The 15,329-nt window shown below is 44.1% G+C and overlaps 1 protein-coding gene across 1 annotated transcript in view; it reads left to right on the plus strand.

The window, feature by feature from the left end:
• Positions 1-15,329, plus strand: part of CLNK (cytokine dependent hematopoietic cell linker) — a 75,760-nt gene that overhangs the window by 47,034 nt on the left and 13,397 nt on the right. The window contains exons 8-10 of the mRNA XM_060188467.1: positions 1,255-1,336; positions 11,768-11,892; positions 13,709-13,789. Of these exons, the coding sequence (XP_060044450.1) occupies positions 1,255-1,336; positions 11,768-11,892; positions 13,709-13,789 (288 nt within the window). The remainder of the gene's footprint in view (positions 1-1,254; positions 1,337-11,767; positions 11,893-13,708; positions 13,790-15,329) is intronic.

A 15,329-nucleotide genomic window follows, 5' to 3' on the forward strand; every position in this document is an offset into this window, starting at 1 on the left:
TATCCACCGAGAAAAGGAAATTAAAAATGGCGACACCAGTGGCATGAGGGATGACTAAATAACTCCAGCTCATATGGGTGACAAAACTTGGCAAAACATGTTAAATGTTAAATGTGCAAAGACTGGACCAATGTCTGCCTGGTAGGAGTTCTCTCCTATTCTCTCACAGAAGGGAAAGGCAAAGATCAGGATCATGGGGATCTGGGTTGGGCATCTGATCATCAAAAAGGGTTCTTGGGTTGATTTTTTCTTGTTGTTGTTTATGCCTCAAATGCAAGATTCAACTCCAGCTCACTCCTTCTTCTGACTCAACCTCACCTACTGCTTGTGTCCAGTCCACTTTCTCTGATCTTTTCTTCTGGTTTTCTGTCTTCATTTAAGAGCTCAGCTCAGTTGTCATTACTGAGGAAAGCCTTCCTCAACTGCACAGTCACTCTACCCCAAAATAATGACATTATATTTTTTCATTTGCATCATGTGTAAAAATATGAATTTTTATTGCCCTGGCTGTATTCTTTTCTCTTTTCACTTATTAAAATGTAAGAACTATCCCTAACTTGTTCCCCTACTATATCTCAAGATTCTAGCAGAGTAACTGTCCCAAGTTACTGTTTGATAAGTATTTGTTGAGGGGTTTGGTAGTGGCTTACTTGGCAGAGTGCATGCATTACAACATACAAGCAACTGGGTTCAAATCCACAGTCCCCATCTGCAGAGGGGGAAGGTTCACAAGTGATGGATCAGTGTTGCAGATGCCTCTCTCACTATCTTTCTCTTTCTTGCTCTTCCTCTCTCTGTCTCTCACCTACTATTAAGAGGGGGGAGGCACAGGGAATGGTGGAGCCATGCAGACACCAATATCTAGTGATAATTCTGTTGACAGTATATAAATAAATGTTGAATTATATGACTGGATGAATTAATATGAATTAAGTTTTAAAAACTAAGCTAATTGTTCTAGAATTACTCCTACAATTTCTCCAAATATAGTAAAATTCTGTATTTTGTGGAGGTTCAGTGGTAGATTCAATATGCTTGATGTTATTTAATGTTTATTATTCAAAATGATTTTTTATAACCATGAAAATAATTCACTTCCAGGAGGCAGAGGAACCTCAGATGTCATGGACTACAGTTGCCACAGCCCTTTCCTAGTGATCAGAGAAGAATGGGTTGAAATTGTACAACTATGGACAGACCTCTAATAGTCTCTTGTTCATTTTAAAGGTGAAATCATATGATTCTTTTCCCTAGCTCCTGGTCACCAGAAGAGGCTTCACCCACCTCCCCTGCCACAAAATCAGAATCATCAAGAGACCCCTCCTGCAGCTTTCAGGTAAGAAGCCAGGGATTTCTTGTTGGTTCTTCACCTGGGGCCTGGGTCATGTCTTCTCTTGCACAGTGACTCACAAAGACTGCACAAGAAAGTAAAAATTTGCCTTTGATAGAGACACCCAATGATTTGTCAAAGACTTTTGACACCTGCAACACTGCTCCACCACTCATGAAGTTTCTCCCCTGCAGGTGGAGAGTGGGGACTTGAACCCAGGTCCTTGTGCATTGTAATATGAACTCAACCAGGTGTGCCACCACCCCATCCCTAAGTTCCTTTATCTTTTTAACTCTTCCCCAAATTGACCTCCAAATGTTCATCTTCCTAAGGGTTCCTTTGTATATCCCTAAGAGCTTAAGTAATGCCCCCCCCACACACACACACACACACCTAAGATGTAAAATGGCAATTCTAAGTTGACAATTCCTAAACCTTTTGTCCTCTGGCCCAACCACCCTCCTTAGCTTCCGGTCTGTATACTCAGCAGCCCAATGGGGAGTGTTCATCAGAGAGATGACAAGCACCTCACACTCCTAATATTGGAAATTGATCTCTCCACATCTACTTTCATTGCCAAGTAAATACTACAAGCCTCCTACAAACTTGCACTACATGAATATTGAGCTCTTTCTTGTCTTCCTTGTCTCTACCCAATCCATTTCCAGCTCTCAGAATTCTCCCCAGAACATGTCTGGAATCCCTCCATCCCCCCCTCTTTCCCTACCTCCCACTCACATAGCATAACCAGCATCAACTCTTGCTTGGACTAGAGCAACAGTCAGTAGTGGTACTCAACATCTCTCAATCCTGCCTTCCATTCATGTTCACTCTTCTGCTACCTTCTACTCAGTGTCCAGGAGCCTACTCACAGTATATCTCTTAGATTTTCCTGAGATGCAAAGCAATTTACTAAGATGCAAAGAACTTTACTAAGCACACCTCTGTCAGGGCAGCTGGTCCACATTGGGATTAAGGCACCATGCTGTCTATCCCTCCCTGAAATCCAGCTGCTTTGAAGCAAAGGAATGTCTTACAAAGGAATGTCTTACTCTGTATGTGTGTAATGTTCTGCTCATATGAGGTGCCAGGGATCAAACCTAGAACTTCAGGTTTGCAAAGCACATGCTTTATTCATTGAGCCACCTCCCTGCTCCCACATGATGACTTGCTTTATAATAACAACGCACATGGTTTCTTCACCTAGATCACATTTCCAGAAGGAATAGAATAGCTTCTTGACTCTTCTTTCTTGCTGTGGCTGATTCTCCTTCAGTCAGTAAACAAGGTTTATAGAAATCGTGCCTCACATGGCAGCCACTTGCCATCTTCTCTGACCAGACAAGTCTAAATGCAGGACGTCTGCAAAATAAAGAATCATGACCTGACTCTCAGCAATGATGTGAAAAGAGTCCTTTACAAATCAGCCCGTTTGACCTTTTGCCCATCTTGACCAAGGAAAGGAAGAGCAAGCTCACTGCTTCCTTGCAGCAGAGTTTTGCCATCCTCACCATGGGATTCATGTGTTGCCTGCTTGAGGCCTGGAATTCAAGTCCCAACAGCTCATAAAATGGTAGGGCAGTGCTCTGGTCTTGTCTCTCTCCCTCTGTACCCTCCTGCAATTAGAAAGAAAGAAATAAAAGATTATTTCTCTAGCACATCCAGTAAAGTATCAAATGTTCTCCAAATGTGACTAAGGTGGGACCAGGTGATGGTGCACCTGGTTGAGTTACAATGTGCAAGGACCTGGGTTTGAGCTCCCGGTCCCCACCTTCAGGGGAAACTTTGCAAGTGGTGAAGCAGATATACAGGTCTCTCTCTCTCTCTCTCTCTCTCTCTCCTTATTCCTTTCTATCAACCCTTTCCCTCTTGATTTCTGACTATCTCTAGCAAATAAATAAAGATAATTTCTTTAAAGTGTCACTAAAGCCACTGACCTTGTCTTTGAGTACAGTTTTGCTCAGAATGAGAAATGCTGACATTTTTTCAACTCCAACATTTCTTTTAGTTCTTCATTCATGATGAGCACCCAGCTTGGGCAAAATCAAGGAAAAAGCATTTTAGGTAAGAATTGAAAGTGGATAGATAATGTCTTCCTACTGTGATAGTCCTGTGCAGAGTCCCTGAGCTGATATTTGGCAATTGTCATTAAGGGACAGTATTGTGTTGACATAATTCTGTCATAATTAGGTGTGAGCACATAAGTGATGTCCACTTTTTTATTTATTTTATAAAAAAGAGACACTGACAAAACCATAGGACAAGAGGGTTATAACTCCACACAATTCCTACCACCAGAACGCTGTATCCCATCCCATCCCATCCCATCCCCTGATAGCTTTCCTATTCTTTAACCCCTCTGAGAGTATGCACATCTCTGATCTTTCTTGTTTTTTGTGACCCGTAAAAATTGGGGATGTATTTGCTATATTATCTGTGCCTCCTGTTCACCCTGTTTCTTGCTGACTTTTTGCTTCTTTCCTGCTGAATATTTAATCTCTCCTCAGTGTCCCTGTCTCCTGCTAGGAAGTTACATCTTCCAAAAATCTTCACCCACTGATTACTTTTAACATTGTTAATAAAACTTTACTTGTGGGAATCTAGCAGTAGTGCAGCAGGTTAAGTGCATGTGGCACAAAGCACAAGGACCGGCGTAAGGATCCCGGTTAGAGCCCCCAGGTCCCCACCTGCAGGGGAGTCGCTTCACAGGTGGTAAAGCAGGTCTGCAGGTGTCTGTCTTTCTCTCCCCTCTCTGTCTTCCCGTCTTCTCTTCATTTCTCTCTGTCTTATCCAACAACAACAACATCAATAACAACAATAAAAAACAACAAGGATAACAAAGGGAAAATTAATAAATATTAAATTTTTTTAAATAAATAAAAATATACTTGAAATATATCTGAATTCATATCCTCTTCCCAAACAAGGAATGTAGCAGGCTTTCATTCTGACGGGATTCTGCTCTCTGAAAATAAGAACTTCACTTATAAAATATTAAAAGGAAAGGTTTTTGGGTTTTTTTTATATTTATTTATTTATTCCCTTTTGTTTCCTTTGTTGTCTTTTTATTGTTGTATTTATTGATGTCGTTGTTGGATAGGACAGAGAGACATGGAGAGAGGAGGGGAAGGCAGAGAGGGGGAGAGAAAGACAGACACCTGCAGACCTGCTTCACCAACTGTGAAGTGACCCCCCTGCAGGTGGGGAGCCAGGGGCTTGAACCAGGAGCTTTACACTGGTCCTTGTGCCTTGCACCACCTGCGCTTAAAAAGGAAAGTTTTTAACATTATTCCTACTTTTAGATCAGAAATTAGTGAGTGAAATGACTGCTTTGATGAACATGAGTGTACTTTAAGCGCTGTGTGATCAGTTCTCTACAAGAAATATCATTTAAAGATTTGCTTATTGGGAGCTGGCTGGCAGCACACTGGGTTAAGTGCACATGGCGTGAAGGACCAGCGCAAGGATCTGGGTTCAAGTCCCCTGGCTCCCCACCTGTAGGAGGTCGCTTCACAAATGGTGAAGCAGGTCTGCAGGTGTCTCTCTACTTCTCTTCCTCTCCATCTCCACCTCCCTCCCCCTCTCAATTTCTCTGTGTCCTATGTAATAAGGTGGAAAAAATGGCCTCCAGGAGCAGTGCGTTTCTGCTGCTGGCTGAGTCTGCCCAGTAATCTGGGATTTTCTTATTAGTGAAAGAGAACAGAACAAGAGCATTTTCTTATTTTCAGAGAGCAGAATCCCATCAGAATTAAAGCCTGCTATATATGGTGCTGAAGACAGAAGTCAAGACCTCATGCTTCCAAGCCTAGCACTCTATTTATTGTACAACTCCCAGAATCCCACAAAAATGAAATATTTTTATATGCATAATTATCTGTAGCAAACATTGATAAATTCAACAGGAAAAGTCACAGTCCTTCCTTGACTTGATTAAAATTGAACTTTCCAGGATCCACAAGTTTCTTTGCATTCTTGCTAGTGCACTTAGATTCCTCAGAATTTGGAAAACAAGACACAGATTAAATACACATATGACCAAAATACTATGGTAACCAACATGTAAACATCTGCTATGCTTTGTTTAATATTTTTGCCACAAAAACATACCATGTCAAAACTGTTCTGTGTTCTCCAAGATACACCACCCGCCTGGATTCTGGCATGGAGCGACTTTCTCAGATTGAGCGAAGATTATGAAGCTCAGAGTTCTATGTGCGAGGCCCCTCTCTTCCATTTTTGTATGCTATCACTGTCCAGTATCATATCACTATGCTATTTTCATGTTTTATGGTGATTTGTTTTGCAATTAATTATCACTTAAAATTGCTAACACACTTGCAAATATCTTGGTTCAATATTCTCCATCATATTTCACTCCTCTTCTGTGACCTTAATTTCCTGAAAAAATCACCTTTTATTAGTGTTTCCTGGAAAAGCAGGCAATAAAAATACATCATTTTTATAAAAAAAAAAATTTAGAGAAAAGAGCACATCAAACCTGAAGCATGGCTGTAGCAGGGAGAATTAAGAGCCATGTATAACCAAGACTCAATTTTTTTCTTAGTATTTTGTGACTTTAAAATTAAACTGTCTATCTTGCTCTTTGAAGGAGTCTCCAGGGCCAGACAGTGGTGCATCCAGTTAAGCAAACATAGTATCATGCTCAAGGATCCCGGTTTGAGCCCCTGCTCCCCACCTGCAGGGGGAAGCTTCAGACCTTATGAAACAGGTTTGCAGGTGTCTATCTTCCTTTATCCCTCTCTATCTCCTTTTCCTTCTCAATGTCTCTCTGTTCTGTGTAGTAAAATGGAGGGGAGAATGGCCTCCAGGAGCAGTGGATTCATAGTGCAGGCACCAAGCCCCAGCAATAACCCTGGGGGCAAAAATAGGTGGGGAGAGTCAGACGGTAGCATAGCGGGTTAAGCGCATGTGGCACAGAGTGCAAGGACCTGGCTCCCCACCTGCGGGGGAGTGGCTTCCCAAGTGGTGAAGCAAGTCTGCAGGTGTCTGTCTTTCTCTCCCCCTCTCTGTCTTCCCCTCCTCTCTCCATTTCTCTCTGTCCTATCCAACAAGGATGACATCAATAACAATAATAACTACAACAATAAAACAACAAGGGCAACAAAAGGGAATAAATAAATAAATATTTTTTTAAAATCTTCCACACAGGCATGATTTTCAGCACCGTGAGCTGGTCACTTGGAAGCAATCTTGTACAGTCCACATTTTGTTACGTACTATTTTTAAATCACATTTTTAGGTGACACCACTAACCTCTTAAAAAAAAAAGTCCAACAGTTGTCACAGTGTTATGTCACCATAGCAAATACACATCTTTCCTAATTCTAATTTGCACTGGGAAAGGCTGATGTTATAATTGGCAATAAATACTGCTAGTAGTTCTCCATGAAGTAACGGACTTGTTCTGTACATTTTTAATAAAAAAAATTTTGACCGCTGCCCAAGTCTGACTAACCAGTTTGTCAGTCAATTTTTCACTATACAAAATGTGATGTTGTTATGGGCTGGTGACATACTTGGTTGAATGCACATGTTAAAGTGTGCAAGGCCCTGAGTTCAAACCCCCAGCCCCCAGCTGTGGTGGGGAAGCTTTACGGTTGGTGAAATGAGTACTGCAGGTGTCTCTCTGTGTCTCTCTATCCACTCCTTCCACCTTGGTTTCTCTTTGTCTCTGTCCAATAAAAATGAAGAAATACATAAAATATTTTTTAAAAATTAAAACATGAGGTTGCCTTCAAATAAAAAGGTATTCTTTAATTTTTTTTTAAAGTGTTTTCCTGAGTTGGGAAAGACCTTAAGAATCTGAGCACCGGAAGTTGGCGGTAGTGCAGCAGGTTAAGCGCACTTGGCACAAAGCGCATGGACCAGCGTAAGGATCCGGGTTCGAGTCCCTGGCTCCCCATCTGCAGGGGAATCGCTTCACAAGTGGTGAAGCAGGTCTGCAGGTGTCTGTCTTTCTCTTCCCTTCTCTGTCGTTCCTCCTCTCTCCATTTCTCTCTGTCCTATCAAGCAACAACGACATAAGTAACAACAACACTAATAACTATAACAATAAAACAACAAGGGCAACAAAAGATAATAAATATTTTTTTAAAAGAAAATAATCTGAGCACCATGAGCAAGGACCCAGGTTTGAGACCCCACTCCCATCCCCTCCTGCAGAAGGGAAGTCTCCAGAGTGATAAAGCAAGTTCTGCCAGAGTCTTTCTGTCTCTCTATCTACCCCCCTCTCAATTTCTCTGTCTTATCAAATATAGAAAAGAGGGGTAAATGGTTGCTGGGAGTGGTGGATTCATAATACAGGCACTGGGCCCCAGTGATAATCCTAGTGGCAATTAAAAAATGGTGGGGAGAGGGGGAAGGCAAAGTTTACTACATGTGGAATAGAGTGGAGGATGGAAAAAGAAAAGAAAGAGAGAAAGAAAAAAGGAAAAGGAAGGAAGAAAAAAGAAAAAGGAAAAAGAAAGGAAGAAAGAAAGAAAGAGAGAGAGGAAGGAAGGAAGGAAGGAAGGAAGGGAGGGAGGGAGGGAGGGAGGAAAGAAAGATCAGGCAGAAGGGAAAACAGTTATGAACACATCTACTGGGGATCAACTTGGTTCAGTAAAACCCTGTGCAGACACTAAGAGAAACGCTACGGCGCAGTGTACGTTACCTTTGCACCAGCCCTCACAGGAGAAGGGGCTCTCCAGCTTTCACTTCCTTTATTTCTTCACTTGAAGAAGTAAAAGTAGGAGGGGGCAGGCATTGGCGCACCTGGTTAAGTGCACAAGTTACAGTGAGCACAGACCTGGATTCGAGCCCCCGGTCTCCACCCACAGGGTGGAGATTTAATATTGATTCACAAAACGATAAGATAACAGGAGTATAATCCCATACAGTTCCCACCACCAGAGTTCTGTGTCCCCATTTACCCCCATTGGAAGCGACAGTGGTTCTCCCAAGGCCACAGAGATGGGTTGACATTATAACCACATACATGTATTTATGTCTATATCTGTATCTGTCTATCTACCTATATGTAGATAAATGTTTTGGGTTTTTCTTTTTCCCCATTTTTTCCTATGGTTCTGTCTTCACTTCCTTTCTAAGTCATACTGTTGTTAGTACAAAGCACTAGTCACTGCACTACCTCCCAGGCTACAGAATATCAGTTTTTAAAGATTTTACTTATGGACTAGAGACAAACAGAAAGAAATGGAGAGGGAGAGGAGGACCTAGTGGGGTGGGGGGGGAATTGTTATGTGGAAAACTGAGAAACATTATGTATGTACAAACCACTGTATTTTACTGTCAACTGTAAACCAATAATTCCCCAATAAAGAAATTGAAAAACAAAAGAAGAAGAAGAAGAAATGGAGAGGGAAGGAGGAGATAGAGAGAAAGAGAGAAGGAGAAGCTTACTAGGTCACATTGATTTACATGTACTGAACCAGCCTTGCATCCCTGAGGTAAATGCCATTTGGTCATGATGAACAATCTTTTTTTAAAATATTTTTTCTATTTATTCCCTTTTGTTGCCCTGGATGTTTTATTGTTGTAGTTATTATTGTTGTTATTGATGTCATCATTGTTGGACAGAGAGAGAGAAATGGAAAGAGGAGGGGAAGGCAAAGATAGGCACCTGCAGACCTGCTTCATCGCCTGTAAAAAGACTCCCCTGCAGGTGGGGAGCTGGGGACTGGAACCAGGATCCTTATGCTGATCCTTGTGCTTTGCACCACCTGCACTTAACTGTTGGGCAATATGCCAGCTTCCCCCTGCTTATCCCTGCGGTCTATTTACATCACCAGTTACCTAGGAACCTCCCTGCCTGCAGGGCATTGGTTTAATCCTCACTGGTTCATGATGTCTTTTTGCTCCGCCCCCTCTCGTAGTCACCCTGATTTCCACCAGTCTCTTTTCGCTGATGTAGGGTAGCTGCATAGGCCTGAATTGTAGGTGCCCGACAAGAGCTTGATCTAAGATCCTGTGTAGCTAAAATCCAGCTATCTGGGTGTTTGTTCTTAAGACTGATACATGCCTCTCAGAATTCCGGAAGCATGCCATCACAGACAATGGATAGCAGGAGGAGAAAACGGGCATCAGGATTATAAATCTTCCTTTCCAAACTTGATTGGACCCTGGCAATGAATTTAGCCAGGGATTTATCCGGTTCTTGTTGAAGGGAGAGAATGGGGAATGGAGCTGAGGCTGCTCCCATGGGTGGTGTTAGCCACTTCCATGCTCTTAATGCACAGAGGTGTACCTGATCAAAATACCCGGGTGGAAACTTGGCCTCTGCCTGTTGAATTCCGGTTTCCTAATGACCCGTTCCAAACAATGCATCAAAATTCCCCTCTGGCTGATTTTGACTATTTTTCTGCGATTGCTGTAAACACTCGTCATGAAAAAATGCCTCCCATTGCAGGAAGAGGGGACCTGGGAGTGTAGCGTGAGTTCCATCCCTCCAATATTGGGGGGTATTAAGGTTCTGGAGCAGGCCTTGTAAAATGGACCTGGTCCATGGAGCATGAACTCCATCCTCCTTAATAGCCTGGTGTAGTTCTTTCAGGTCTGTGGTGGAATACAGATACCAGGCCTGAGGTTTTTGTCTGTTGGGGACAACATTGACCAGGAATGTGTGGAATTGCTCTGATAGGTGTGTAGCAGCGGGGGAGGAGTCACAGAAGTGGAAGCCGCTGGATAAGCAGTGGCCGAAGAAGTGGTTGCGGAGGCCGCAGTAGAATCCGTACATGTGTCTGCCAAAATGAGAGCCTTGGGGCAAGATGCAGAGGGCTTAGGGTGGGTCCAGATCAGGACAGGCTTTGCTTCTTCTTTTAAGCATTTGTGGTGCTGGGTAAGTGCTATGACCATTTCCTTTAATTCTTGGACCTCAGCCTCAAGGTCCCTTAGCCTTTTGGTTGGTTGCCCTATATATCCCCTAAAAGCTGTGACCATGGTCAAAAACATCCATGGTGTGGCCCCGAGAAAAATGTCCCAGAGATATAAAAATTGTATGTAGAAAAAAGAGTACAGGATTTGGAAAAGATTTTCCATGGTGGAGAGTTCTCAGAAAAATAATAAGAAAGAAAAGAGAAAAAAAAAAAAAAAGAATCACAGTGCCTTAACAGGAGGTTGCAGATACGCAAATGGTGTATACTTATCTAGGATGTCTTCTAGTAAGTCTGCTGGTTATGTGTCCCTGTTCTTGGCGCCAAATGCCGGGATAGCCTGAGGGTGCTTCTTCCCAAGCAAGTACTCTCTGGGTTGGAGAGAACTCGACTAGAGCCAACCTAAGCTGCTGCGTGGGAGAGGGATCAGGAACTCGTGTGGAGCTAGCGTCTCAGGAGAGAGACTCTGGGACTCTCGGAGCCAGAAGGCAATCCCCAGTGTGTTCAAACAGAAGAGCAGCTGTATATATACTCACCAAGTTGGGTGGAAACAGAATGTGACATAGAGAGGATGGAGCGAAAAGAGTCTGGTGGAAATCAGGGTGACTACAAGAGGGGGCAGAGCAAAAAGACATCTAAACCAGTGGGATTAAACCAATGCCCTGCAGGCAGGGCGGTTCCTAGGTAACTGGTTATGTAAATAGACCGCAGGGATAAGAAGGGGGAAGCTGGCATACTGCCCAACACTTAACCCCTTGTGCTACTGCCCAACTACCTACACTCTAATATTTTTTAATATTTATTTATTCCCTTTTGTTGCCCTTGTTTTATTGTTGTAGTTATTATTTTTATTGATGTCGTCATTGCTGGCTAGGAAAGAGAGAAATGGAGAGAGGAGGGAAAGACAAAGATAGGCACCTGCAGACCTGCTTCACTGATTGTGAAGTGACTCCCCTGCAGGTGGGGAGCTGGGGGCTCAAACTGGGATCTTTATGCTGGTCCTTGTGCTTTGCGCCATGTGCACTTAACCCACTGCACTACCTACCATCCGACTCCCCGAACAATCTTTTTGATATACTGCTATATCTGATTGGCTAGGATCCTGTTCAGTATTTTAGCATCTATGTTCCTCAGATATACTGATCTATAGTTTGCTTTTGCTTTTTTGTTGCTGTGTCCCTGTCTGCTTTTGGTATGAGCATGCTGTTGGCAGCTGGCTTCACTAATCTTGCAGCTTCCACCTTGCAGGAAGGTGAACTCAGGTCCCTGTGCACCATAACAGGTTAGTAACAGGTTGCTCTATCAAGTAGACTGTCACATAGCCCCCAGAATTATATCTTTGAAAGACTGCCTACCCTGCATGCTCGCAGGGGATGGAGGGTGAGGGAACCGACACTGGCTGATACAACACCCAGAGGAGACGTGTAGAGTCAGGCGTGTTGGCAGGAGGAGAGCAGGAGGCTTGCGGCAGACGCAGGACGGACGTGAGGGCTGAGCTCCTGGCCTGCAGAGACTAATTCCATCTCCTGTGCATCTGCTCTTCCAGCTCATCGAGAAGCCATGCAGCCCCACCCTTCTCGGAAAGGACGGTCGCCCACCAGCTGCGACCCCTGTGACAGCTGTAAACCCCCGAGCTGGAGAGCCCCTTATCCTGTCAGGGCTGATGCGAAGGTAACGTGCACTGCACAGTAGCGTTGTTCTTAGTGTCTGTGCAGGGCTTCACTGAACCAAGATGATCCCCAGTCGATGTGTTCCCAGATCTCTTTCTTTTTTCTCTCTTCCTTTCTTTCTTCCTTCTTTTTTTTTTTTTTTTTAATATTTTACTTGTTGGTTTTATTTATTGGATCGAGACAGACAGAAATTGAGAGGGAAGGGGAGCTAGAGAAGGAGACAGAGAGCCACCTGGGGGCCAGGCAGTGGCGCACCCCGTTAAGTGTTCACATTTAAGTGCTTACACAAAGGGGTAAAGGGACCTGCCCGCCTGTCTCTCTCTCCGCCCAAGAATCCAGTGACGACATCCCCACTTGCAGGAGGGCAGAACAGGCAGATTCATAGACAAGATGTAGGATGGTGGCTTTTAAGATGTGGGAGAGGAGGTAAGGAGACATTTTGTTAATGCCCATGGGGTTCCAGTTTGGTGGGATGGGAAAGTTTCAGAGATACTGGAATAGTGAAACGGGGCTTATTTAATTGCATGGCGCTTGGGACTGGTCAGTGAGTTGCAGGTGCAAGGAACCTCCTCTTACTGCCCCCTCCCCTCTCTGCTGTGGTGGGCTGTACAATCAAAAGAAAGCCATGCAGCTGGGAATGTCAGTGGGTCCAAGCTCTGTGGGGAACAGTCTGGAGAACTCTCAGAAGGCTAGAAATGGACCTGCCCTGTGAACCTGTAATTTCTCTCCTGGGGATAGATCCTAAGGAACCCAACACACCCATCCAAAAAGATTTGTGTACACCTATGTTGTTAGCAGCACAGTTTGTAACAGCCAAAACCTGGAAGCAACCCAGGTGTCCAACAACAGATGAGTGGCTGAGCAAGTTGTGGTCTAGATACACAATGGAATACTACTCAGCTATTAAAATGGTGATTTCACCATTTTCAGCCTATCTTGGATGGAGCTAGAAGAAATTATGTTAAGTGAAATAAGTCAAAAAGAGAAGGATGAATATGGGATGATCTCACTCTCAGGCAGAAGTTGAAAAACAAGATCAGAAGAGAAAACACTCAGCAGAACTTGGAATGAAGTTGGTGTGTTGCACCAAAGTAAAAGGTTCTTGGCTGGGTGGTGAGGAGAGATTCCAGCCCCAGAACAGGATGGCAGAGGACCCAGTGGGGGTTGTACTGATAAGTGGAAAACTGAGAAATGTTATGCATGTGCAAACTGTTCTATGTATTGTGAATTGTAAAACATTAATTCCCCCCAATAATGAAAAAATATCTGGGAAATGGTATGCACGTACAAAGTAATAAAAAGAAGGAAAGCTCTCATGCAGATGGGGGAGGCAGCATGGCAGGGGAGAGCCAGACACACCATGACTCAGACTCCATCTACTGCTTGTACCTTCAAGCCAATAGCAGAAGGGTGCTCTCTATTTGCTTTCTCTCCCGGCTGATTCCATGATGCTGAGGGCATCACAGACCCCCCCCCCTATATTCCAGCTGCATGCCACCACCATGGGCTCCGGCAGGTGAAGTGTTCACCATCTATGCTGACAGTGGTCGGTGCCCATGGCTCCATCCTGGTCACTGGGGTGGGATTTCTGGTGACATTCACGGACAGACAGTACAGACAGATGCAACGTCATCTTCCTGATTCTGAAAGCTGTGGTTCCTTATCCCCTGGACATCTCCTCTGAGTTATCTGTCAGCTCTGCCAGATTGGGAAGAGAAATCTTTGCTGAGCACATCAACTGGGATTTTAATGAGTTAAGCAGTGAACGGAGGGTACTTCCCTTTGACCTTGATATGTTCTTCATTTCACCTGGATAGCAGGGAATCTCGCACAATGAGTGGTACATTGGAGACCTCAGCCGCCAGGCAGTGGAAGAGGCTTTGGTGAGAGAGAACAAGGTAAGCCCTGGAGCGAGACCTATCTCTTTACTCTGTTGTCACCATAGAAAATAGATGTAAATATATATTTTATTTATTTAGGATACAGATAAAAGGGAAGATGGAGAGATGCCTACAGACCTGCTTCACCACTCATGAAGTTGGTGCCCTGCAGGGGGAGTCTGGGGGCTTGAACAAAGATCCTTACACCTAGTAAGATGTGTACTCTACCCTGTGCAGCTGTGACTCAGAATGTTGAGATGAATAAATTAAGTGTGAGAATATAAATAGTAAGGTCAGAGTTAATTCTTAGAGTGGGGTAGTAGGGAGTCAATACAGCCAACAAAGGACTTTGGCAAAGAATATTAAGAGGAATTATATTCCTACCTGCCTCACATTCTAGCGGAGGAAACTGGCTCACTCAGTCCTAAAGGCCTCTGTATTAAAGTGAGGGAAGTGGCAGGACCTGGATATAATATCCATCATGTTTTCTTTTTTTCCCCCCCTTCTTCTCCAGGATTATCGCTGGGGCTCAGTACCAGCACAATCAATCACTTGTTTTGGTGACCTTTTTGTTTTTCATTCAAAAACACAGAGAAATTTTTTATATTTATTTATTTCCTTTTATGCCTTTGTTGTTTTATTGTTGTAGTTCTTATTATTGTTGATTTCGTTGTTGGATAAGACAGAGAGAAATGGAGAGAGGAGGGGAAGACAGAGATGGGGAGAGAAAGACAGACACCTGCAGACCTGTTTCACTGCCTGTGAAGTGACTCCCCTGCAGGTGGGGAGCTGGGGGCTCGAACCAGGATCCTTCTCCAGTCCTTGTGCTTTGCGCCACTCGCACTTAACTCTCTGCACTACCACCCAACTCCCAACACAGAGAAACTGAGAGATAAGGAGGGAGATACAGAGGAAGAGGGGGTTGGGCAGTAGTGCAGCTGGTTAAGCGCACATGGCACAAAACACAAGGACCTGTGTAAGGATCCAAGCACCCAGCTTCCCACCTGCAGGGGAGTCGCTTTGCAAGCAGTGAAGCAGGTCTGTAGGTATCTATCTTTCTCTCCTCCTCTCTGTCTACTCCACCTCCCCTCATTTCTCTCTGTCCTACACAACAACAATGACATCAATAACAGTAATAATAACCACAACAATGATAAAACAATAAGGGCAACAAAAGGGAAAAAAATAGCCTCCAGGAGCAGTGGATTCGTAGTGGAGGCACCGAGCCCCAGCAATAACCCTGGAGGGAAAAAAAAATATTAAAAGAGAGATAGAAAAGGAGAGAGAAAGATAGACACCTACAGGCCTGCTTCACTGTTCATGACGTGTCCCCCTATAGGTGGGGAGTGGGGTCCCAGGTCCTTGTGCTTCATATTGTATATCTATCTATCCTTAACCGGGGGCACCGCCAGCTGGCCCCAGCGTTCTTTGTGTCTTCTTGCTGTTCTTTGCACTAAAACCATAGCTGGATGCAGAGTGGTGGGTGACTGGGTCACACCCTGTCTTGAGGACCTTCCGTTGGACTGTCCTGGGGTCCCCATCACATGGACCCCTACAG

The sequence above is a fragment of the Erinaceus europaeus genome, chromosome 3, assembly GCF_950295315.1.
Source record: "Erinaceus europaeus chromosome 3, mEriEur2.1, whole genome shotgun sequence".
Classification (NCBI taxonomy): Eukaryota; Metazoa; Chordata; class Mammalia; order Eulipotyphla; family Erinaceidae; genus Erinaceus; species Erinaceus europaeus.